Source organism: Erpetoichthys calabaricus, chromosome 15 (assembly GCF_900747795.2).
Source record: "Erpetoichthys calabaricus chromosome 15, fErpCal1.3, whole genome shotgun sequence".
In the NCBI taxonomy this organism is placed as follows: Eukaryota; Metazoa; Chordata; class Cladistia; order Polypteriformes; family Polypteridae; genus Erpetoichthys; species Erpetoichthys calabaricus.
In genome coordinates, this window is record NC_041408.2 from 4,225,649 (window position 1) to 4,252,784 (window position 27,136).

The following is a 27,136-nucleotide window of genomic DNA, read 5'->3' on the forward strand; positions in this document are numbered from 1 at the left end:
TTAATTCCTGAGAACCCCAAAATGGGTTACTTCTACATGCTTCCTAAAATCCACAAAGAAGGGAACCCAGGAAGGCCTATAATCTCAGGAATTGGCTCCCTTACAGAAAATGTTTCAGGTTGGGTGGAGCAGATCCTTAAACCCCTCACCCGTAACACAACCAGCTACATCCAGGACACCACTGACTTCTTAAAAAAACTGTCTGCTTTAGGCCCCTTACCTGAGGGAACCTTACTGGCCACAATGGATGTTGAGGCACTTTACACTAATATCCCCCATGATGATGGCATATTGGCATGTGAAATGTACCTCAAACAACATGATTTACCCACAAAGTCAGTAATAGAAATGATAAAATTCACTCTGACACATAATCTATTCTCTTTTGGACAGGATTGCTACTTACAACAAATGGGGACTGCAATGGGATGTCGGTTTGCACCTCACTATGCAAATCTTTTTATGGCAAAATTGGAGGAAGATTTCATGTCAATGTGCATCGTAAAACCAATGTTGTATCTCCGTTACATAGATGACATCTTCATAATCTGGACTGCCAGTGAAAAGGACCTCCTCCATTTTCATAATGAATATAATTGTTTTCACCCCAACATAAAGCTGAAGCTGAATTACTCAAAAACAGAAGTCAGCTTCCTTGACACCACCGTTCAACTGAAAGACAACACCCTTGTAACTTCTATTTTTCACAAACCGACAGACAGACGGACCTACCTGAAAAATGATAGCTTCCACCCCAAGCATATAAGGCGCTCCATTATTTTCAGCCAAGCAATACGGTACAATCGTATTTGCTCAGACCCGACAGACCGGGATCAACAACTGCAGGAGCTCAGACAAGATTTCATCAAACAAGGTTACACCACAAAAACAACAGACACTCAAATAAGAAGAGCTACTGCCATACCCAGAGACAACCTTCTGGAATATAAAAACAAAGACAACAAGGATCGCATCCCCCTTGTTGTCACCTACAACCCACATCTTGAAACACTTCGAAAAATTATAAAAGAACTTCAGCCAATACTAAACAATGACCAAACACTGAAAAATGTATTTCCTGAACCTCCCCTCCTGGCATACAGACAACCACCAAACCTCCAACAATTAATTGTCCGAGGCTCCCTAAGTGAACCAACAGAAAATGGCACATCTCCATGCCTACAGAAAAGATGCAAAACATGTGCCCACATCTATGATACAGACCGTATAGTTATACCACACTGCCGACTTGAACATCACATCAAGGGATCATTTTCCTGCAGATCATCTAATGTAGTCTACCTAATTTTCTGCATGAAATGTCCTGACACTGCACTCTATGTGGGAGAAACTGGACAAACACTCCGCCAGAGAATGAACTTACACAGGTTCCACATTAAACATGGCAACACAGATGTTCCTGTGGCGGCCCACTTCAACAGCCATGGACACTGTGAGAAGGACTTTAAGGTCACAGTGCTTATGGGCAACTTCAAAACACAGCAAGAGAGAAAAGAATGGGAAGTTAAACTCATGCTAAAATTTAATACTTTACAACATGGATTGAATAAAGACAAGAGTTTTATGGCCAGATATGAGGATTGTTTACATCTCTCAGAATGACAGACAACCTGTCTACAGGCCCACATTGATTTGAAAAAACTCATTACAAACTTCAAAAGACTTTGTTGGACAGTTATCTTATCCAGAGATCTTGACAATACATTGTTCTTTTCTCTCTTGCTAAATTAACCCTAGCCTGAATGAATCTATTAATTTTTTACATACAAAATCTCTCATTTAAATATTTACCAATGTTGTTTCTTGTCCTAGAGTGTGTATATAAACATAGGAAACTTCAGTTTCTGTATTACATCTTGCCTGAAGAAGGGGCCTGAGTTGCCTCGAAAGCTTGCATATTGTAATCTTTCTAGTTAGTCAATAAAAGGTGTCATTTTGCTTGGCTTTTCTCTTAATCTTTATTAAAAATTCACAAATTCATTACACCGATAATAATTTCTAGGAAGATAAACAACTAATTCACAGTGTATAATTTCGTTTCTTTAACAATCCGAATGCGTTCTTGCTCATCCCCACCTATCACTTGTACACTACACCGGTTCTGGTTTTCGCAGCGTAATTATATTAAACTAATAATCAGAACACGACTTATCAGTGCGTCTGTACTATATTCTTGTCTAGTTGATGCTTATAAATAATTATCCATCCATCCATTTTCCAACCCGCTGAATCCGAACACAGGGTCACGGGGGTCTGCTGGACCCAATCCCAGCCAACACAGGGCACAAGGCAGGAAACAATCCCGGGCAGGGTGCCAACCCACCGCAGGACACACACAAACACACCAAGCACACACTAGGGCCAATTTAGAATCGCCAGTCCACCTAACCTGCATGTCTTTGGACTGTGGGAGGAAACCGGAGCGCCCGGAGGAAACCCACGCAGACACGGGGAGAACATGCAAACTCCACGCAGGGAGGACCCGGGAATCGAACCCAGGTCCCCAGATCTCCCAACTGCGAGGCAGCAGCGCTACCCACCGTGCCGCCCCTATAAATAATTATATGTGAAAAAAATATTGCTGCTTCTCTATATATAAATAAATCTATGCAAAATGTATCTTGATTTTTCTCTATACGTTATTTTAATTTTCTATTTAAATAGGTTAACATATTCAGATACGTTGGAGGGCGGCAAATTGAAGCCCCGCCCCGCCCCGCCCCGAGTGGCGCGAACTCGAGCTACGCCACTGGTCCGCACACTTCGAGCCTCTTTTGTGTGCACGCAGGCTTTATGAATGGAAGGATGGGATAAGATAACTTTGTTTAAAGGCAGCTGCGCTAGTATTGTGCCACACAAAGACGTTACTGTATCTTGCAATTTAATTAGATCCTTGTACTTTGGATGTGTTGATATTACGCTTACACCTGGAATTGCTGTTTAATTATAAATGTACTATGAAGTCTGGCTATTTTTAATTATTGCTGGAAGATATGCTCAATTGACCATTAATAACGCCATTGTCGACAGACAACCTGCGATGCTCGCAGTGCGCAGGCGCGCATGTCTCACTCCGGAAGTATTCACCGTGACCCCGTGTAACAGGCGCGCTTGTGGGAGTGTAAAGACGCGCCGCTTCTGGCTTCTCGCGGTGTTGTGTTAGTCCGATTGAGTGCGGCGTGCGCGGAGTTGATTTCTGTACCGAGACCCGCACGAGCTTTACAGGTAAGAGCACCGGCTTCTGCCATTGTTTCGTTTGCTGTGTAGAGGATTATTTTTTAGTTTATCTACATTACTGTGACGTTTTTTGTTGTAGATTAATAAAACGGAACAGATTTTTGCTTTATTATTTCATTCACTTAATCGGCACTGAGACGCAAAGCCCAGCATGGCAACATACCGTTAAAATGATTCGTCTGCGGCAGCTTTCCAACCCTTAAAAGAGAAATGATTGCTATTTTTAATATCTGGAAATTATGAATTAATAAATTAACCACCCTGTCCTGCCTTACTCCTGGTTGTTCAGCATTGGCGCTTTCATATGCTTGCGGAAGGTATTTTCTGAAGTATTGGAGTACTAAGGTGTTGTAACCGTGTTGGCCATTATGGATGCAATGAGGAGTCAAGCAAAATGATAGCTAAGATTGGCAAGCTGAAAAGATTACAATATGCAAGCTTTCGAGGCACCCCGGGCCCCCTCTTCAGGCAAGCTGTAATACGGATATGCAGCAGTTCGCCGTATTCGTCCGACGATGCAATTTACTAAATTTAAGAATGTGAAAAACAATTAATTAAGCTGCAGCCCTCGCCGCACTTTCACATACGGCGAGGCCCATGTTGTGCGCCAACAAACTAGAGCAGGAGGGCTACAGTGGCTGCCGGTTTTCATTCTAAACCTTTTCCTAATCGGTGACCAGTGCCTTTCACTGCTAATTAACTCCTTTTCCTTTCATTTTAATAGACTGGTTTTTAAAGGTTCAGTCCTGTAAATTATTTTCTTTCTTTAAATGACAGCCAAACAAACACGAGATGTGAAACGAGCCAACAGATAGATACTTTATTAATCCCAAGGAGAAATTCACATACTCCAGCAGCAGTATACTGATAAAAAAAACAATATTAAATTAAAGAGTAATAAAAATGCAGGTAAAAACAGACAATAACTTTGAATAACGTTAACGTTTTTCCATAAAAAGCAGCGTTCGCAAATGCTTGTGTTGAAGATGAAGCACTCCAGCCATTTTCTGTATTTCTTTTGTTTGTTTAGGGGTCTGTACACCCTTTGTATTAAACAACATTGCCGTAATTTTAGGTGATGAAACAAGTTGCAATGCTTTTACGTCGGAGTGTAGATTTAACTGTTTACTCTCTTGCTTGCTAAAACCAAAGTATTGCCAAGCCGTATACTTTCCCTTTATTCAATTTTGTTTTTTGTTGTTTGCTTATGAATGTAGAAATTATAACCACAGAAAATGTTTTTTATGGCTTTTGCTGTTTTTTTTTTTTTTAATTAGGATGGAAACTACTAAGGTCAAGATGGAGTCCAAGGAAGCTGCATCCAATATTATGAAAACCCTTTATTCCTTCTACCAGTTTGGCTACCTGTGTGACATCGCTGTGCAAGTTGAGCAGCAGGGGCTACAGGAAGAGTTTAAAGCACATAAGATCATTTTGGCGGCTTGCAGCGATTTTTTCCGGAAACTTTTAACCAAAGAAGAGATGTCTGCTTCCAAAACACCCATCGTTACTTTGCAGGACATTCATACTGAAGACCTCTCCATGTTTCTTGAGTTTGCATATACAGCAAAAGTACATGTGGAGCCTGAAAAGGTGAAGCGCTTAACGGAAATAGCGGAGAAGCTGGACTGTAGAGATCTATTGAACGTTTGCAAGGCTAGTTCATCAGAAACAAGTGCAGCATCTCCACAAATGACCGTGGATGAGAGCAGCAGCAATAGCACTGAATACTCGGACAGGTCCCAAATAACACCAATACATTGTGATGGCACTCTGGAAAGTGAAAGGTCCGTCAGGGAGAAAAACAATGCGGCTAGCACTCCAGTTCAGCAAGAACAGACATTGTTACAGCAGGGGCAGGAGACGGTTAATGTGTTTGGTGACATGCGTGATATTCCCCAAAATAAAGACAGTTTGACAGACTTTATAGATTTGGGGAAAACGTTCATCCTTGTTCAGAGACTGAATCCTGAGTTGAGGAAAAAAGGTGACGAGGATGGTAGTAAAATTAAAGAATCTCTTAGAAAAAAACAAAATTGCCCACAGGTAATTTACACATGTAATAGGTGCAGCAAGAATCTTTATACCATAAGGACATATCGGGCACACATGATCAAAGAGCACGACATTAACGTGCTTGTCAAACACGGCTGTGATATGTGCAGCCAGCTCTTCTCCACTCACAAAAACCTGCAGCAACACAGGTTTGGAGTCCACAGTGACGAAAGACGTTTTACTTGCATAATCTGTGATAAAACGTTTAAACGGCAAAAGGACATCAGGGTCCATGTTAAACGGGTACACGAAAAGAAGTCGTCCCCTCAGTGCTGTCCCTACTGCAACAAGAGCATAAGTTCAAAAGGCGGTCTCACTGTTCACATCCGAGTACATACAGGAGAAAAGCCTTACCAGTGTTCGGATTGCTCGGCTAGGTTTGCACAGAAGTCTTCCTTCAACAGCCATGTGAGGTATGTGATTGCCGACATACAATTAATTTCCCTGTCAAGTTTCTGTTTAAAGGCTCGTGAGTAAGTAAGGCATTTTGGGTACTGTATTTAGCTTTTTTTTTTTTTTTTTTTTTTTTTATAAATATAACCGTTAAATTGAAAACTTGGGCACCTCTGCTGTTGTGAATTGAGACAATCAAATAATTGAGTGGCTGAACAGAAAAAGACAAAGCTGTGGCTACTACTAAAAACCTGTGATTGTATGTTGTATTTTTTTTTTTTTTTTCTGCAGGGTTTTGGTAGGTTTGAATGGTTAGTTCTTCATTCAACAAAATTGTCCTTTTTTTGTTTCACATCAGTTACACATAGATAAAAGGATTTAATTTCCCCTTGGGATTAATAAAGTATCTATATCTCTATCTCTGTGTCATCAGTGAGATAGTTTACCAGTTTGTACCTTGTGTGTATATTCCCAAGCACAATATAGCATAGATCAACAGAAATTAATCCATTGAATATGTAGATAGCAATAAACGCGCACCAGAATTGCCAATATGGACCACTCGCATACAAAATACAGCTTTTAGTGTGCACTTTTTTAAACAGAAAAAGATGACAGTCAAATGATTGTTGCGGTCCCAAGGGATGCCTCATTAAATAAGTGTCCAAAAGACAAAAAGGAAAGCATGTGTCGTTGCTAAAAGAGTAACTGTAAACTACCATGTTGCAAAATAGCAAAGGGGTCTCTTAGAAAAGTGCCAGGTTTTATATGCCCGGGCAGCCGGAAGGATCAGTTTCCAAACTTGCATTGGGAAAGACATCTGTTGTCCTCTTTGTGTTCCTCCTCCACTCTAGGGAAGCAAGTGAATAAATGTGCCAGTGTAATAATAAATTTTATTTATATAGTGCCTTTCCCATGCTTGGGGCACTTTACAGAGTTTAAGAAAGAACGGCAGGGTAAACAGTATATAGCATTTTACTAAACCAGAAAAATAGAGTAAGATAGTAAATTCAGAGAAAAACCTAGCAGACAACATAATTGATGGTCTAGCACACACACATACAGGTTACATGAACATTTTGACAGAGAAGTAAACTGAAAGAAGGGTAATAAAGTCAAGTAGAGCTAAAAGCCTTCCTGAACAGATGAGTTTTGAGTTTTTTAAAAGAATTCATGGAGTCAGCTGACCAGATTAATTTCGATAGGTCATTCCAGAGTCTGGGCGCTATACAGCCGAAGGCCCTGTCACCCTTGGAGTCTAGATTAGTGTGGGGCACAACAAGATTGCCAGAATCAGAGGACCTTAGTGGGTGGACAGCCACAGAGTGATGGAGAAGGTCAGTGATGTAGTTTGGCGCAAGGTCGTTTAAGGCTTTATAGGTTGTTAGTAGGATTTTATATTCGATTCTGTTAGACACAGGGAGCCAGTGAAGGTGAAGCAGGATGGTGTGATGTGCTCGCTGCTGCTGGTTCGGGTGAGGACTCCTGCAGCCAAGTTTTGAATAAGCTGGAGCTGGGATATAAGATTAGAAGGGGCACCTGCCAGCAGCGAGTTACAATAATCGATGCGGGAAGTGATAAAAACAGGGAGAAGTTTCTCAGCATTAGAAAAGGAGAGGAAGGAGCAAACGCGGGATATGTTATGGAGGTGAAAGTAAAGTTTCTTATTGTGATTTATGTCAGTGGAATAAGAAAGGGAAGAATGGAAAATGACACCAAGATTCTTTGCAGTGGAGGCAGGTCTGATGAGATCACCGCCAACATGGACTGGGAAGGAGCTCATTTTATTAAGTTGCACTTTAGTCCCAATTTGCAGGAGTTCAGTTTTGTTGGAGTTTAATTTTAAAGAGTTCTGCTCCATCCAGGTATTTATTTCACTGAGGCAGGTTGTGAGCTGAGAAAGCTCTGATGAAGTTCCACTTTTAACATTGAAATAAAGTTGAGTATCGTTTGCATAAAAATGATAACCCAGTCCAAAGCTATGAATAATATGGCCAAGGGGGAAGCATATAAATACAGAAGAGCAGAGGGCCGAGAACAGAGCCCTGAGGAATTCCTTGTGTGACTGGCGCTGAGCTGGATCTGCTGTTGCCAAGACTAACAAACTCTTGCCTTATCAGTCAGATAGGACTTGAACCACTGGAGGGCAGTGCCAGAGATACCCAGCATGTTCTCCATTCTGGACAGTAGAATGTCATGTCTGACCCAAGTGTCAAATGCTGCACTGTGGTCTAGTAGGTGCTGGTTTGTCCAGTGTCTGCTGCCATAAGCAAATCATTGGTTACCCGTAGCAGAGCAGTATCACAGCTGTGCTGCACCCTGAAACCAGACTGAAAGGGTTCATCAAATTATTAGAGGTTAAGTAGTTGGTGAGTTGGGAAGCTACAACACGCTCAAGAACTTTTGACAGAAAAGGTAAGTGGGGAAATAGGCCGAAAATTAAGATTGTCTGTATCAAGGCCAGACGTTTTTAACATTGGGGTTACAGAAGCAATTTTAAAAGTGAGTGGCACGGAGCCAGTGTCAAGGGATCCGTTTATTATTGTTGTAATAGTCGGGATTACGGCATGAAGGCAGGATTTAAGACCACACTTTTTATCTTTAGCAAAGCGATTTGTTTGTTTTTTTTTTTTTTTTTCTTTCATTATTATGTTTGAGGGAAGTGTTGTTACTTGTAGCTTTTTACAGAAAAAAACAAAAATTAACATTTTCCCCGGGACAAATAAGTATCTGCTTATCTGTCTGTCTGGTGTTAGGTGAAAAGTATTCATGTGCTAAACTAGGCTTGAGAAACAAAAGCAGTACATAATGGGGGGTTTGGAGGAGAGATCATGCTTTTATAGAGGTTACTGTCTTGACAAAATACAATTTTGATTTAAATGATTTGTTTTCCTTCTGTCCCAACAGAAAAATACATCATTCTGGAAAAGATAAAATGGCAAAGCCTGTATACTGGAAGCTGGCTATTCCAAATGAAGAATCTATTCAAATGAATGATGATGCAGGAGGGGGTGTTAATTCCTCAAAACACACAGATGCCGAAATGTTAAATGTGAATATCTACAGTAGTGATAAACAGAACAGTGTTCTTTTTGAAAACCTAACAAGTACCTCCGAGGAGAAGGGCCCAGATTCACTCAAGAATTCAAAGATGGAAAGTGAGCCAGAGACCTTTCTTGGTATACTGGAGAAACAAGTAAGGATAGAACAGTTAGAAAAGGAAAGAGAGGAGGCCAGTGAAAAAAAGTCAAATCTGAAGAACGGCTTGGAGTGGACTGAAACGCAGCGAGCGGAGAATAACAGTCAGGACAACCAACATAGCAAACAGGATGACTTGGGAAGTGCATCTGATGAAGACGCTGGAAATAGCAGCGACTCGGATACAGATTCTGTAAATGTTGAAAAAAATAAAAGTGTTGCATCGGAGTGCTTTAGTTCGAAGAATGATACCAACGTAATTACTTGTGACAAATGTGAAGGACAATTCTCTTCCCGAAAGAAATTTGTCTCTCACTACAAAGAGACCCACCAGTCTGTACCAGAAATCGTGTATAAATGTGACACCTGTGGTAAAACGTTTGCAAGCTGCAGCACGTGGAAGGAACATCAAGCTTGTGTCCACACAGACGACCGGCAGTTTGCTTGCATACTCTGCAGTGCAACCTTTAAACGCAAACGAGATGCTCATTCTCACTACCTTCGCAAGCATGAGGGCCAAGTCAAGAGACCACTGTGCTCTGTATGTGGTAAGATTTTAAGTTCCAGGACTGCACTGGTGTTTCATATGAGGACCCACACGGGAGAAAAGCCGTACAAATGCCCTGTATGCGATGGCAGGTTTGCTCAGCCATCTCAGCTCAAGATTCACATAAGGTCAGGTATTGTTTCCACTCGCAAAATAATGAATTACTTTGTTGTTTTAAACATGGTGTTTTATACTCTTTCTAGTTTGGGCAACAACAGCAACTTTGCATGAGTGAGCAGAAGTTAGACTATTCCCCCAACTAAAGCGGTCCCTAACCATACTACTGTTTTAATATCGTTTATGAAAGCATATCCATCAACACTAAAACGATGAGATAGATGTTCATCTACAAACTAGGTACGTGCACATATGTGGGAGAAAATCCTGGAAGCGGTAGTAATGCCGCCGGCCATGGGATTTATCATAAAACTGTAGAGACTGGTAAATTGTAGTACTTGCTTTTTGTGCATATATGCAGCATTCAAACAGTACAAAATGCAATTAAGATGCACGTGAGTAAGCAAAACGACAAGCACTGTGGAAAGCAGCTCTTCTCTGTCTGCTACGAAAAGGGTGACCAATTAGGGAATGAGACGTTGTAATGAGCAAGATCTGTTTAGGGAAGGGCAATGTTATAAGCTCAGACCAATCGCCGTGCGAGTCTGTGTTTTTGCCAATCTACATTACAGTGTTGAGGCTGTGTTTCCAGAAGTATCTGGTTCTGGGCGGCATTTTCAAAAGTATCTGTTAAACACCAGAGTCGTGTGGGCAAAAAATTAACTTATGAGGTGAATGTCTGTCTGCATTTTTAAGCTAAACTGTAGTAGTATGGATGCTTTGCCTTCTGAAAAGTAATGGTGTGTAGCAAAGAGTGGTCAGTTGATGAATTCCAGTTCTGTTTAATAGCAGCAGGAAAGCCGATCTCTTTAGAGGGAAACTGTGTATCTGAGGAAAAGACTGTTTTTTTTTTTGTTCTAGTGCAGTGCTGTTTTCAAGTGGACATGCACATTTAAAACATGGCACTGAAAGAAGGATGACGAGGGGCTACTGCTTCAATTAGCTTTCTCAGTGTTGTAGGAAAAGTGTTCATTTTTTTTTTTTTTAGAATTTCTTAATATCTGTGGTGTTGCTGTCTTGCCACAATAGTGTGGTAAAAAATTGCATAACCCATACAGCAGTCAAACAATACATCAGCAAGCAGGGGCTCCCTGTCCAGGATTTGTTCCCAGCTGGGGTGGGCTCCAGCTCATAGTCTGAGGTCGGGATTAAGCAGGTTAGAAAATGACATGGCATGAGTTTGTGCTTTTCATTCATTAAAGGCATGCTCCACCTGCAAGAGCCAATCTTAGAAAGTTAATTGTAAACCAGTGTGTGCTTAATTTGAATAGAATGTGAGATTCACCTATCTACATAGACATCCCCTATAAGCTAACATATAATCGAATATTCGTTCGGGTCTGCTGCTGTATTTCTGGTGTGACAGCAGAATGATCTCCGATTATTAGATGGTTTGATGAAAGGTTGAAAGACATACAGTTTTGAACATAGGTCACCGTGTATGTGACGACGTACAGAAACTTAAAGAGATGTAACTAAGCTTTAAATGAAACCTCATAGTAACTTTTTTTTCCCTTTGTTTGTGTAATCAATTTTTTGCCTTTTAAATTTCACTAAAACTTTGAAAGTGAAGTCAATTAGTCTGTGGAATTTTTTTTTTATATAATGAGCAAAACTTTCTAGTGGCTGTATTTGGAACTATTTTAGAAACTCCCGACAAACACCACCCATACTTACCTGGTGTAATTTGTAGTGATCACTGAGAAAAATTAATCTCAAATTTTAATGCAGAATGGAGGTAACAAATGTTTTTGACAGGCGAGCCGGACAACAGCAATTAATATCAAAAACATCCAAGAAAAAATGTCTTGTTGCATAATCTACATGTTGGGTCGTCCAATTGTGTGATCATAGCACTCCAAGCACATGTATTTTTGCTAAAATACTGCTACACCACTTAAGGAAAAAGTTCTTATGAATGAGAATGGAAAGGAGAGAGGTATGATTGAGAGAAGGAATAACTATTTTGGAGGCAGTTGAAGAAATGTAAGTCTTTCTAGGTGAAATGCTTGTTTGAAGAAGCTGGGGTCTGCATTTGGGGGGTGTGAGATGCGCCCTATCACTCACTCCTTTAAAATGAAACCCTGAGATTGTCGTCTTTTCAGTCCATGTGACATACAATTTAATGTCGTTTCTTATCTCGCCCACAGGTCCCACACTGGTGAGAAGCCATATATCTGTGAAGTGTGTGGTGCATGCTTTTCTAACAAAAGCAAACTGGACAGCCATAGAAGAACGCATACAGGTACCAGCATGCAGTTGTATTTGTGCCGCTGACTACATCGGGGTTGTCCAACGCCATTCATGGAGGGCTGCAGTGGTGGCAGGTTTTCCTTCTTGCCTGCCCCTTTCCTAATTAGAGACCTGTTTCTGCTGTTAATTGGCTTCATTTTAATTGACTTGCATTTTGAGACTCTAACCCGGTTTCTTTTTTTCCTTTAATACTGTAGCAGCCAAACAAATACAAGAGGCAAAATGAGCCAATTGAACACCAACTAAGTCAGGGCCTTAAACTCTGCCTTAAACCAATTTCCATTCAATGCGTTTCTTAATTAGAAGCTGATTCTTTACTTAAATTAAATCTGTTTTTTAATTTCATGGCTTATTGGTGCCATCATTCTGCCACAGCAGACATTTCAAAAGCTGTTGATTGTCAATTTTGAGGGGATTGTCAGAATGTTTGGTGGATCAGAGTAGACTGGTATTTCTCAGGCCTTCACCTTTCGTTATTTTCAGATATTGTATGATGGACACGGTTTACCTGGTCATTTTTTGGCACACTTCTTTTGGAATTTTAAAAAGCAAATCAATTAAAGTTGAGGCAAACAATGTGAATTAGTATCAGAACTTGGCCACTAATTAATAAAATACTTGGAATGAAAATCTGCAGCCATCTAGGATCTGAGATGGCCAACCGTGGACAATGTAAACGCCAGTATGTGGTTGGGTCTTTCTGATATCCAAGTATATAGAAAGATTGAGATCACGTTATTGTGGCTTGTAACTTTCTAATTCTAACCACAGCTTACAAAACTTAATGGACAGAAAATGTAGCTAACAAGTGGAATTTTTAAATAAATTGCATTGTTTTTAAAGCATAAATAAACTGTTAATGCTTAAGGCAAAAGTAGACATTTTATTTTATTATTTAAAAATGTTTTTATAAAGCTGTTTGCACCCTGTGGTGTTTACCCAGAAAGGAAAAGTACCTTTACATAAAGCTAAGTGTCTGTCTATGTATATTTTTAGGTGAACGGCCATACAGGTGCGACTTTTGTGAAAAGAGATTTGCAACCAAGGAATACCTGAAGTGTCATAAACGATGCCATATGGGAGCAAAACCATATAAATGCAAAGTGTGTGGAAAAGCCTTTGGCCTGCGGGCCTCTCTAGCGCAGCACAATAAGATGCATACTGGTAAGTCAAACTCTTAACGTAAGCACTAAATAATAATGCTTTGTACCATGAGTGCAAACAGAACATTTGAAATTTTAATTTGCGATAGGAAATCTGCACAGAAAATAGGAGCCACAAACTGGAAAAGCTGTTATATTTCTAACATTAACATGCTTTACCTTCCTAGATTTGAAAAGGAAAGTTCACCAGTGTTTATTTTTATTGATAGATACACGGCCATATTTTTGTGAATTGTGTGGAAAGGCTTTCAGTCAACAAGGAGCCCTGAAGCGACACCAGAGGATACACACTGGAGAAAAGCCCTACAAATGTAAAGCCTGTGACCGGATGTTTACTGACAAGTCCATTTTAAGAAGACATGTTGCGGTATGGGATGAATTCGTTAATGTTCTACTTATATGACTGCTTTACTGTAATTAGGTTTCTGTTGTGACCCTTCAAACTGTAATGACAGAAATGCAGTATTACAGGAATATCTACACCCAAAAATTATATGTCACTTACCCCATGTAGTTTGATGGTCAAGAAAAATTTTTTAATCTCGTGTTCTCCGGCATAACGAGAGGAAAAAATGCTGTTATAATGGAACGTAATGGCAAACCATGCGGTACCATGGCAACTGATGTGAAAAATATCCGTATCGGGAGAAGTTCTCCCGTTACTCGTGTTGTAAAGTCCACAGGTCTGTTTTTCAGTCATATGCTCAAAACATGCAAAACACCTGCTTTTTTTTTTTTTTTTTCCTTTGCTAAAATATTACTGTTACTTTTGGAAAAACCAGCTGACGACATTAACGTGAAAATATATTCCTATAATTCTGTGCTTTTGAATTTAATTCAAAAGTACAAAAATATTGGAATCTTATTTTCCTGTTAATGATGTAGGCAGCATTTTCAAGAAGTAAAGTTAATCTTCTATATTATCCTAAACCTAAAAATGTGACTTTTTTGTCACGCTTTAAATTGGGCATATTTTAAAACCTACATATATGTTTGGTATCATTCTTTTCACAATTTATCGAACTTTTATGTGATGTCGTTATATTTTCAGATTCTTATTCAGTTTTTAAATTATAAACTAAAATATCAAGAAAGTCGTGGTTTTTATTTTTGATCGAGTAAACTTTTTCACAGGAATAAACTATTTAAATAAATAAAAAATGATGTATTCGTAACACCAATGTTTGTATTTAGGTGATTTAGTTAGCTGAAGGTTGAGTTACGATGACCTATTGCATACCACTTTCGTTTTCACGTGATGTTTCCTGTTATTTAAATGAGTCTTTTTTTTAAGTTTTTGTCTATAAGAATGTCAGTTAAAATGAATGGATCATTTATTTAGTCCCTTATAAAACTGAGGTCCACTATGCTCAATGTGTATTAACAGGAATACTTCAATCGGTAAGAGAGTAAATATTTTATTCTCATTTCATGATTTTTACTCCGTTATTTTTCTTTTACATATTTATAGAAACTCATGATTTTTGACTCCCAATAAATTTTTCTTTTGTACATTTACAGATTTTACTAATATTCTGGCTGCAACAGGGGGTTGTGCGCCAAAAACTGATACAAGTGTATAACAGGCATGTGGACACGAGTAATGTGGGAATTTTCTTTTTTCCCCCACAAATGTGTTTGTACAATGGCAAACAATATGAAAAACAAGTTCATCATTACATTCCATTATATCCGTTTTTTTCCTCTCATTCTGCATGAAAACATATTAAAATAAAATTTTACACACTACGTGGGGTAAGTAACATCTGGTTTTTGGTGGAGTATTCCTTTTAAGCAAGTGAGTACGTCTTCATCAGTTTCTTTAGTAAAATAGTACTGCATATGAATGAATGTGGACTGTTCATATAAAGGTAGCATTTCTTATTGTTATCAAAGTAAAACACAAAAACCGCCCATAACCTGAACTTGCTACTACCAAGACAAGTTTATACAGAAGTCATCTAATTACCATTGAGAGTTGATTTTATGTAACTTCTCTACTGTGTAAATAAGTTGTAGTTTAGATTGTATGTATCTAACAGTGTGCATTATGATAAAATATTACAGTATATGAAAGGTGAATATGATGTGGCCTTTTTTTGACGCATTCGGGCCTTTTTGAAGGTTTTAGGCCTGAATTACAACGAGAAACAGCATTTTGATAGAAGAATCTCTGCAGCGGCACAAATGTCTTTAGTACGTCATCTGCTGGACTGCATGTTATGTGTAGCATGTTACCACATGTAAGAATTTCATTGTATACATGACATTAATGACCAAATAAGCTTATAGGTTAAGAAAATGTATTTTTATTTATTGCAAACATTGGTGCATAGTGTTCTACCTATACAAAACCCAAAAATACAGGGAAAAAGTTGATATGGTAACATAAAATACTGTACTGCATTGAGCCAGCCTCATCCTTCTGCATATGTGAAAAGGAAGCAGAGACTCAACATCACAGGGTCACTGATCACTTCTATAAAAGACGTTTCTCTGCTGTGTCCTGTAAGCAGTCACAAAAATTGGCATTGAACTATTTGTAATATTTGCTTTCACTTCTGCTGCAGCTGATCTACATGATATTTCTGTTTTAGATTCATGACAGGAAGGCACATTGGAGGACTTACCTAATTGATCTTACCACAAAGAAAGACCACAACTGGTCCAAAATTGAGACATTAACAGATGGATGCCTTGCGGGTCCTGTGAATGATGACTTTACAGACATATTAGAACAAGCTCATGAAGAACGAGAGAAGACCAGAAGGAAAAAGACACATCAGTCTACAAACTCTACCTCTTAATGTATAAGGATAAATCAAAAAGTAAAGGCAATTTGAAAATTACATGGTAACTGCCATGAAAGGAAGCTAACGCAGTACAGCACATTTACGATGGCAGGGTTCACTGTCTCTGCCCGCAGAAATCTCACTATGGTGCAATCCTACACTGGAGCGTCAATGTTCATATGACCTTGGATTCAACAATCTGCAGTAGACTAACGGAAGCCATTGTGAAGGTATTGTGTCCGCTTCTGCCAATTACGGTTACTGCATACTTTTCAAACTGCCTTTACATTTTAATTTGTACTTGTGCATAAAAACTTGTATTTTTTAAACTATACCAGTACATGGTATGCTTTCATTTGTTTACCTAAGCATTTCAAGTATACATTATGTCCAAAAATGTTCTGAAGAAAATTCTAATAAATTTTCTGCAAATGTGTTGTGTTGCTGTTTATTAAGCAGATGGTGCGTGCTTCTTCCCTTCCTGTGGCAACACACAACAGAACCCACAACAGTAGATTGACTGCGTGTTTGAAGGTAACGCAGCCAGTATTGGCACCTATCCCCTATTTAAAAAGTATCACAATTTCCCATTAAATAAGTTGAAACTGACAAAACTAACTGGCATCTGCCATTCTTTATTCCACAGAGCAAACAATTTGCTTTTGATTTAGGACTTAAAGGAATAGTCCACCCAAAAATAACAGTTTTATACGCTGCTTACCCCGTAATAGTCTGTTATGGTAGTGGAGAAAAAATTTGAGATTCGGCCCTCTCCTTCATTCATTGGTCAACAATCCTGTCTTCAATTCAAATGTGCAGTATTGTTGGAATCGCATCTTAGTTGTTGACATTCAAATCTGAGTTTTCAGGAAATAACTAATGATGATTTAGCAAAAAATGCATATTTTTTCACATTTTGACAATACAAATGGATGATGGACATGTAGATTATGTGACGCGGATGATGTGAGAATTTTTTTTTTTTCCCTTCTCAATGGACATTTTTCACATTGTTTGTTTGTAATTGTCCAGAACTGGTCACAGCAGGGTTTCATTGAACTTGCTTCTTCAATATGTAATTTGTCTACGAAAATTTCAGCCACCTCTACAAAGTACATGGGGTAAGTAGTATAAATAAATAAAACCCAAAAATTATTTATTTAAGTATTCCCTGAACGTATTTTAAAAAGTAAAACAAATGTAAGTGGCATGGATCAATTTATTGAAACCCATAACCTAACTTACCCAACTGACACAGCAGTCTTCAGTGTTGGTAATAACGCCTAATGCATGGCCTGTCTGTTTTGCCTTTTTAAAAAAAAAAAAAAAAAAAAAAAAAAGGTGCTGCGTTTTATTCAACATAACTGGCAAACACAGCAATACCATCGTGCATAGCATGGCCCTAAACTCTGCTTCTCATACTACCCTTTGATAAAATAAAGGATTCATGGGTTGAGCTGGTCCATATTATAACATTAGATACATTTAAATAAATACGCACCAGAATGGCTAAAAACAGGGCTGTAGAGTCTGTAAAAATGTACCGACTCTGTCTAAATGTAAATTTGTAATGTGTTAATTTTCAATTTCACATTTATTAATTTGAAACTTTTTTTTCTTCTAGCCTTTTGATTAAAATATAGGCTCTTTTTTAATTAAGTTTTGTATCTTATTTAATGTTAATCCATGTTTGTAACTTCTTTAATGAAAGACATAAAAAGGCCACAGCAGCCTAACTACACACTTTAAACCCAAACTTTAACAGGTTAGGATGCTAACAGGTAGTCTGATGATGCACGTTGTCAGAGATGAACTGCTTTGTAACTTGTGTGCTTCCAGCCAACAGTAAATAGAGAAGTTGGACACCATGGTTTTGTGTACCAACTCTACAACTCTGACTACACTAAAAACAGTGAACTGTTGTCATTTTCTAAGCTGCTTAATCCTGACCTGGGTTGTCAGGGTCTGCTGGAGCCTATCCCAGCTAGCATGGGACGGCAAGGCAGGAACAAACACTGGACAGGGTGCCAGCCCATCACGCCGTGAACACCCACACCACACACACAAGCCAATTTAGTGTTGGAAATTCACCTAACTTGCATGTCTTTGAATGGTGGGAGGAAGCCCATGTAGATAGGAGGAGAACATGCAAACTCTATGCAAGGAGGAGCCGGGATGCAAACCCTGGTCTCCTTGCTGTGGAGTGCTACCACTGTGCTTGCTTGCTTGATGTAGGGGCCTACATCTGAATTGGCTGAAGATAAACCTCACGGTCACATTAGGGGGTGATTTAAAATTAACATGACAATGTGTTTAATGTGCAGTATGATAAGTGAGTCCATTTTTGCCCAAATAAAACCGCAAATCTCATGTTATGATGTAAAAGCCAAACTGCCCCAATACACATGAAGTTAAAGATAAAATTCTTATGATTTTAAATGTTGAAAAGATCACATAGTGTAATCTAAAGAGTTGTAAATACTTTTTCCCATAATCCCAAACTTGTAAGACTTAATGTGAGTAAAGAAATCACACTTTTGAAATGACAATGATAAAACAAAATAACTCATTGTGAAGTAAACCAAAAGTGCACCTGTCAGATAGACAGAAAAAATGAAAGGCACTAGATGCAGAAAATAAAATTCTTAGACTATTAAATGTTACAAAGATCCCATAGTCAGATCTAAAGTGTTGTAACTGCTTTTTCCCATCATCCCAAATACTAATGCTATTAAAGAAATGCCACTTTTGAATTGAAATAAAAAAATAAAACATCACATTATGAAGTCAACCAAACCCACACCCAATAGACAGAATGAAAGGCACTATATAACAGATATGAAAAGTACTATATGATAGATATTAATTTTAGTATAGTGGGCAGGATCACAAAATTAGATATGAAAGGCACTAAATGATAGACCGATATGAATGGCACTATATAATAGAACAATTGGGGGCGGAGTGGTGGCTCTGAGGCTAAGGATCGGTGCTGGTATCCAGAAGGTTGCTGGTTCGAATCCCCGTCAGTGCCAAAAGAGATCCTACTCTGCTGGGCCCTTGAGCAAGACCCTTAACCTGTAATTGCTCCAGGGGCGCTGTACAATGGCTGACCCTGTGCTCTGACCCCAAGGGGTTTGCGAAAACTAACAAATTTCTAATACAAGAAATTGTATAAGGTGAAATAAAGAACAAAAAAATAATAATTTTAGTATAGTTGGCAGGATCATAGAATTAGATAAATAGATATAAAAGGCATTATATGATAGACCGAGAGATGAAGAAAATAAAATTCTTACAATATTAAAAAAAAGTGTTGAAAAGCTCATATAAAGAAATCTTTAAGATTTGGGACTCCTCTCCGCCTGTCGCTCCAAACGTGCAAGTCAGGGGTGGACTGGCCATTTGTGCAATGGCCGGGAGGCCACAGACTCTGGTTTGGTCATGGGCCGGCCCTTTCATGAAATAAAATGTTATGTACTGGTTACTGTTTAATATTAAAATGAATTTTCTAAACTACTAAACATCTGTCCGGTACTGCGATTTATATAGTCCTATATAATATACCGTATTACTTCATCAACTTGTTTTAGTTCTCAGTACACAATGTTGCAGTGAAAAACTTGGTCAAAACTGCCTTTTGGCAATTTCTGTTTTGATACCGCTACATTTCGGTGTGCATATACATTATTGCAATTCATTTGATCTCATATGTAGTATTTAAAATCTTAGGTGCTAATAATTTGTTTAGATTATGTATTATGTGTTTTATTGTTTTCTGGTAGTTGGTGTGAACGATAATTAGTGGTTTTCAGCTGCGATTATTAGTATGAAATAAAGTTATAAAGCACAGGATTGGAATTTTTCGTATTAGGACTTAACATTTATAGTTTATCATTAAGTTAAGGGAACATTTCAATTCATTGTGAATTTCCCCTTGGGATTAATAAAGTAGGGCGGCACGGTGGCGCAGTGGGTAGCACTGCTGCCTCGCAGTTGGGAGATCTGGGGACCTGGGTTCGATTCCCGGGTCCTCCCTGCGTGGAGTTTGCATGTTCTCCCCGTGTCTGCGTGGGTTTCCTCCCACAGTCCAAAGACATGCAGGTTAGGTGGATTGGCGATTCTAAATTGGCCCTAGTGTGTGCTTGGTGTGTGGGTGTGTTTGTGTGTGTCCTGCGGTGGGTTGGCACCCTGCCCAGGATTGTTTCCTGCCTTGTGCCCTGTGTTGGCTGGGATTGGCTCCAGCAGACCCCCGTGACCCTGTGTTCGGATTCAGCGGATTGGGAAATGGATGGATGGATGGATTAATAAAGTATCTATCTATTTGAGGTTTTCATTATAACCTCGGTTATAATTTATTCCATTGTAAATGAGCGGCTGCTAGTCTACTGGCACTTGGACATGACATTTACTCCAATAACGTGTATGCCGCGTTACTAAATTTTTATTTTTCATTAAATTTAATTTCTAAGCATGTCGTCAAGTTTTAAGTTGTGTCTAAACAGCAGTGTCCAGATTGACTTTGGCCACAGTTTAGATTGAGTTCATATCACAGCCTCATAGCAAGTTGCGAGCCGCGTACTCCTCACAAATTTGAAGACAATTACAATGAATAACGGGCCGGATGGGTCGACCTCGTCACCTCACCCGTTGAAGGATACCCGGGCCGGTTTTGAGGCCCAGTCCGCTCCTGGTGTAAGTACTAAAGCAATTAAAGAAATGCCACTTTTGAAATGACAAAAATTATTCAACAAAATAATAAAAACTGTTAGACCAAGTTGACGTGACCGAATACCAGCTGTTTAAAACTTAACAGACGAGTCGAGTTGCGGTAATTTCGAGGGTTGCCCTAGTAACGCATTTATCACAAGCGTAAAATATTGTAAATATTTTACTTTGATTTCTTAATCTCACTTTGTGTATTAAAAGGCAGTAAATTGAAATTACAGATTGCGCGGAAGTAAAAGGCCAAGCGCCGTTCGCCCCACCTCTCCTCCATTATGGATTGGCCGGTCTTCCTGAGCGGCCGAGACCAGACGGACCCTATCCGGTAATTACGGTAGTCAGTTTATTTTTCTCCCCCGAACCCCGGTGTGCGTGTGCCCGCGAGTCTCTGTATGTGTGTTTTTTTTGTTTTTTTTTTACACCCCCTTCTCCCGGTATCCGTAGTCCGCCGCCTTTTCCACAGCGCGCGCAGCCTCGCTTCTGTTCCCAACATGGCGGCGGCGCCGTATTGAAGCGTCTTGCCGAGCGGCAGGCTTACTTGCCTTTCCCCTCCCCCTTCCTCCCTCCCTCTCTCTGTGTCTCAGGTCGGGAAACAAGCGTCGCATCGGCGGGCAGAGATTCTGATGGGCTACCATTTTACCGGGCTTACGGTAAGAAAAGAAGACGCGCCGTGTGGCTGTGCCTGGTGTGTGTGTTCGTATGTGTGTGCGCGCGCGCTCCGCGTAGTCAGCCGGCCTCAGCTCGCGTGTTGCTCGGCGTCTGTGTTTGCTGGCGGCGCAGTGCAGTTGTTTTGCTAGCGAAAGCGCTTCGTGTTTGTGCGCGCGTGCGTCTGTCCCGCCTCGGCGCTGCCCCATTGTACCGTAAAGCAAGTCACGGTGGAAGTCGCCGACGCTACTTTTGCTTTGAATGAAACGAGCGCGGCTACTTTACGGATCTCCAGATCCACGCGCAAAAATGGAAGCACGTCTTTGAGACCCGCCGCCGCCTCTCCGAAGGAAGTGGACGCTTTGACTTTCCTGGCTCCTTGCAGGTGTACAGACTGAATACCTGAGATCGCCGTCATATTGGATTACTTCCGTCCATTTTCTGAAGAGCTTTAAAAGTAATAAGTAAAAAAAAATCAAGAGTCGCCTATCCTGGCAAGACAGGAGTGAGCTGTGGACGCGGCAGTAAGTCCACCGATCGCTTCAAATGCGCCTTCCGCCTCACCAGTTCCTTTTTGTAGAAGTTTAAATTTTCAAATGAGTGCCTGTCAGATATGCAGACGGGAGCCAGTGATTTTGTAAGTTAGTCCGTTATTATTTAAGACTTCTTAATACCCACCGTCCTCCTCGGCTGCTTGCCAATGCTAATTCCAAATATTCGAACTGTTGTGTATACGGACATTCGGAAAACACTACTGCATATACACCGATCACCATAACATTAAAAACATTGTGTGGGTCCCCCTCGTGCCACCAAAAGCACTCAACAAGACCCCTGAAGGTGCCCTGTGGTATCTGACACCAAGACGTTAGCAGCTGATGTTTTTCTCCATTGATCAGACTTTTTTTTCCAGCACATTCCACAGATGTCCAGTTCGATTGAGATCAAGGTGTTGACTTGACCTCCAAAATCCCCCTGAATTCATTGTCATGTTTCTGAGATTTGTTTCTGGCCTGGCAGCAGTCTGTGTGCAAGTTTCACATTCTCCTTATGCCCATCCTGATTTTCTTAAGGTACATCAGTTTCATTTCACATCCCACAGCTGTGTATTTTAGGTTCATTTACAGCGGCAGACTTAAAGCAAAAGTAGAACTTTTCATTTATGAATCGGACTCTTGTCTCCCCTGACTCCTGTGCCCATAATAAAATAATCTGCAATATTTTAATTTAACAAAAGGAGGTCTTTAAAGTTCTAGATCAGCATTAATGCTACTAAAGTCCATCCATCCATCCATTTTCCAACCCGCTGAATCCGAACACAGGGTCACGGGGGTCTGCTGGAGCCAATCCCAGCCAACACAGGGCACAAGGCAGGGACCAATCCTGGGCAGGGTGCCAACCCACCGCAGACTAAAGTCCTGAATCATCATAGATCAGGGGTAGGCAATGTCGGTCCTGGTGAGCCACAGTGGCTACAGGTTTTCATTCAACCCAATTGCTTAATTAGAAACCAATCATTGCCAATCTCAGACCTTATTTAATTTTATGGCTTGTTAGACTGTGCAATGTAAGGCTATTATATTGTAGATTTTTTTCTTTTCCAAGGATATCATCCAAATGATTTGATGCCAAAAACAGATCATTTTCAGTCTGTCACATTTTTTTATTAAGTGTTTTATTACATCAAACAGTGCATGATGAACACACACAGATGTAATTGGAAAAAAGCTAGCTGGAGAACTGCTGGCTGCTTTGTCTTTTACATCTTATTGCTAATAAGGAGCAATTAAAACACTGAATGCAGCAGTTTAAGATTGAAATAAGCAATTAAGGTTGGAGAACCTTAACAAGCGAGACCACTAAAATGAAGCGTCAAAATGTCACTTAAGCAATATGTGCTTCATCAGCAATAATTGAGTTGTCATTAAGGAACTGGGTTCTAGCACAGGGGTGGGCAATGTCGGTCCTGGTGAGCCGCAGTATATGCAGGTTTTTGTTCCAACCCAGTTCCTTAACGAGAACTCAATTATTGCTGATGAAGCACATATTGCTTAAGTGACATTTTAATGCTTCATTTTAGTGGTCTCGCTTGTTAAGGTTCTCCAACCTTAATTGCTTATTTCAATCTTAAACTGCTGCATTCAGTGTTTTAATTGCTCCTTATTAGCAATAAGATGTAAAAGACAAAGCAGCCAGCAGTTCTCCAGCTAGCTTTTTTCCAATTACATCTGTGTGTGTTCATCATGCACTGTTTGATTTAATAAAACACTTAATAGAAAAATGTGACAGACTGAAAATGATCTGTTTTAGGCATCAAATCATTTGGATGATATCCTTGGAAAGGAAAAAAATCTACGATATAAGAGCCTTACATTGCACAGACTAAGAAGCCATAAAATTAAATAAGGTCTTAGATTGGCAATGATTGGGTTGGAATGAAAACCTGTAGCCACTGCGGCTCACCAGGACCGACATTGCCTGCCCCTGTCATAGATAGATAGATAGATAGATACTTTATTAATCCCAAGGGGAAATTCATATACTCCAGCAGCAGCATACTGATAAAGACAATATAAAATTAAAGATTGATAACAATGCAGGTATACAGACAGACAATAACTTTTGTATAATTTTAACATTTACCCCCCCGGGTGGAATTGAAGAGTCGCATAGTGCGGGGGAGGAACAATCTCCTCAGTCTGTCAGTGGAGCAGGACGGTGACAGCAGATGATCAGGAGATGATCCTGTTCAGTGGATGCAGTGGATTCTCCATTATTGACAGGAGTCACGATCCATACCACCAGGTATGAATCTACTCCCATCTCTGTCAGCTTGTCCCCAAGGAGCATAGATGAAAGCATTAAAACAGTCTCCACTTTTATAGCTTAAACATCTCCCACCTACTCTTGACATTCTGTCAATCAAAGTCTACCTTGCCTACTTCATAACAACAGAGAAGAGCGACTCGGCTGATTCGAGGGGGGTATTTTTCGTACATGGATTACTCGTTTAGCCGGATGTAATTGTTGATGATTTGGCCTGATCCTGGATCTGTCGGTTTTTGGAAACTCTTGCTGGATTTGTTGTCATAGCAGCACATCCAAGTCCTCAAAGCTGCTCGGTGCACATTTGTTCGATGTACACAAGGATTAGCTCACACACTTAAGCAGTGTACCGTTTATACTTGCACGCATACTTTATGTAAATCTGGAGGATTCCACCAAGTGTCAGTGCGAGAAATTATCACAGGGAGAAAACAACCTCTCGTTACACCATGTTGTGAGTTGAGGGAAGAAAGAAGTTAAAAAAATTTTATTTGCATTCTGATGCTGTTGCGTAGGTGCAAAAAAAAAAAAAAAACAGATGGCAACAGTGATGCAGAAAATCCAGACAGTATGTGATAGCTTTTAATGTATCGCGTCATTACGATAGGCAGTACAAATGTTGTGTATTACCAATGTGAGAAATGGATGAAGAAAAGCACCATGAAGACATTTGCATGTCAGCATTTATGTGTAATGATTTGCTTCACCACATCGAATCATTCATCAAATATTGAAGAACGCAGGTTGATCCTGATGGAGCTGCAAGCCTGCTGTCAACATGTTAATAGTGAACAACGATGTTTATGTCGCGTACCAAAACTTGTAGTACCACCAAAAATATGGGTGGATTGTGTGTGTGTGCAACTCAAGCATACGTCAGCGTTAATTTCTGAGGACATGCTCAGAGGACGCGTCCAAAGGAACACTGGAAATGCGTGACTTCCATGATGCGTGTGCATATGCATTCTAAATGTCATGTATAAACCTGCCCTTATTGGTTAGTTGGCTGACATTTTTATTTTGTATTATATTATTATAAGAAATTATGAAAGTTTTACCGGAACTTTAAATGCTTGTTTCCTTTGCTATTTTCATTTTACTTCACTGCTAACTGAAGTACCAAGCATTGCCCAGGTATTTGTGTAAAGTCATTGCTGCTTGTCACTGCCATCGTCTCTATTACCTGTCTGTTAGTGTTTCTGCTCTCGTGCGTCAAGAATTTCTTCTTATTGTGTCTGATTGGATTCCATAATTGTGGTAACTCTTTGCTGGGTTGCCATCATGAATGCAACTTCTTTTTATTTAATGGTTTCCTGTGGTTTCACAAATAGACGTTTAATCACAAATTAACAAACTGGATGGCTTGTTGAATAACTGAATTATTGATACAGCATGTAAGCTAGGCTGGGCAACATTTTTTATTTTTTTTTGTTGTTCTCTATCTTCATTATGAAATGTTTGCAACTCCATGAACTTTGTATGTTAACTCTTTGAGGGCTGAATATTTTTTGGCTATCTTCATGCAGGCGCTGGAGCTACAGGTGGATTTGACGAGAGAGCTAAGCGTACGCACAAAGCAAAATACTCCATAGACAAAGTTTTGCGTTTTATGGCTGAATTGGACTCGGGCTTAATCGCACTGAGATTTTGATGCAAGGGAATGGGAGATCACAAACGAAAGTGATGTACCAGCATCAGCTGATCATAGTGCTGAACACTTTGTTGTAGTGGCCAGACACTGTATGAAGACACTATGGTATGTCATTATAAGTCGACACCCGCCTTGAAAGAGTTAAGTTGGGTTAATGGTAATATATAGGCAACTTCCTATGATCATCCACTCAGCTGTTTTGGAGTAATGCATGTTTTTATTGGTGTTGGCCCACAGTTTGATTCACAGTCAAATTCTTGAAACTTCATGAAACCTATATTTTAAATTGCATAAATAGTAATGTAAATACAATATTTTGTAATTTTGTAAATTGTATTATGTAATTTTTGAGTGATGTGGAATAGAGCTGTCACTGTAAGAAGGGTCGAACCTAAATGATATGCCACATTCTTTACCATCAGTAGAACTTGTTTGGTTTTTGTGTATGGTGTCTGTGTGTTTTTCTTTTTTTTTTTTTTTTTTTTATTTTGAAAGACTTCTAAGTAAAAACCTTGATTTGTGTTTAGTTTCAGTTTTGGCTTTTGTGGAAAAGGCTTTGGAGACAGGACCTCTGCATTCTTCACAACTGATTTTAGGGTTAATCACAGGTGTGTTTTTTCACTGCTACTCCGTTCAATGCTTGCATGGACTGGATGTTGGGTGTCTGTATGTGAAGAAAGATTCACGGATCTTGACTTTGCCTACAATGCTGTGATCTTCGTAGAGTCAATAGAGGCTCTGATTGGAGCTTTCGAGACTGAGCGAGGAGTCCGAGTGTCAGGGCTTGCAAGTGGCCTGGATAAAAACCAAGTTCCAGGCATTTAATAACCACTTGGGCACGGCCATCAGCAGTGTGTCTTTGTGGAGAGAGTGTCGACTGCGTTGAGAGATTTACTTACCTTGGCAGCAACATTCATGTCTCTGTTAACTCTTCCTATAAAGTCAGTAGACGGATTGGGACAGCATGGGGTGGGGGGGGGGGGGGGTCATGAGGTCTCTGGAAAGGGGTGCCTGGCGCTCCTGATATCTTTGTCAAAGGACAAAGGTCCAAGGGCCTCATGTATAACGCCATGCGTAGAACTCGCACTATGGCATGGCATAAGCACAAAAGCGGGAATGTGCGTACGCACAGAAAATTCCAGATGCAGGAATCTGTGCTTACGCAAACTTTCACGTTCTTCCACTACATAAATCCCGATCAGCGTGAAAAGTAACGCACGTGCACGCGCCTGCTATCCCGCCCCAACTCCTCCCAGAATTATGCCTCTTTGAATATGCAAATCAATATAAATAGCCTTCTGTGAAAAGACAATGGGAAAAGCACGGGAGAAAATGTAAGAATTTCAGCGAATACCAAGTGGAGGCAAAGGAAAAACGTACTATTTGTTGGTTTAAACAGTGATATAATCAACTAAAGGAAGTTGATCGAGTGACATAGTGTCGGAGACACTCGAAAGCTCAAGTTCACAAAGTCGCACAGTGCCCGAAATAAAAAAAAAAAGTTGTCACATAT

The 27,136-nt window shown here is 39.8% G+C and overlaps 1 protein-coding gene across 1 annotated transcript in view; it reads left to right on the top strand.

The window, feature by feature from the left end:
- The first annotated feature begins 3,099 nt into the window (after positions 1-3,099).
- gzf1 (GDNF-inducible zinc finger protein 1) overlaps positions 3,100-27,136 on the top strand; it is a 35,455-nt gene continuing 11,418 nt past the window's right edge. The window contains exons 1-8 of the mRNA XM_028820406.2: positions 3,100-3,246; positions 4,536-5,726; positions 8,614-9,579; positions 11,719-11,813; positions 12,818-12,985; positions 13,194-13,351; positions 15,582-15,789; positions 21,086-21,151. Of these exons, the coding sequence (XP_028676239.2) occupies positions 4,537-5,726; positions 8,614-9,579; positions 11,719-11,813; positions 12,818-12,985; positions 13,194-13,351; positions 15,582-15,789; positions 21,086-21,151 (2,851 nt within the window). The 5' untranslated portion in view covers positions 3,100-3,246; position 4,536. The remainder of the gene's footprint in view (positions 3,247-4,535; positions 5,727-8,613; positions 9,580-11,718; positions 11,814-12,817; positions 12,986-13,193; positions 13,352-15,581; positions 15,790-21,085; positions 21,152-27,136) is intronic.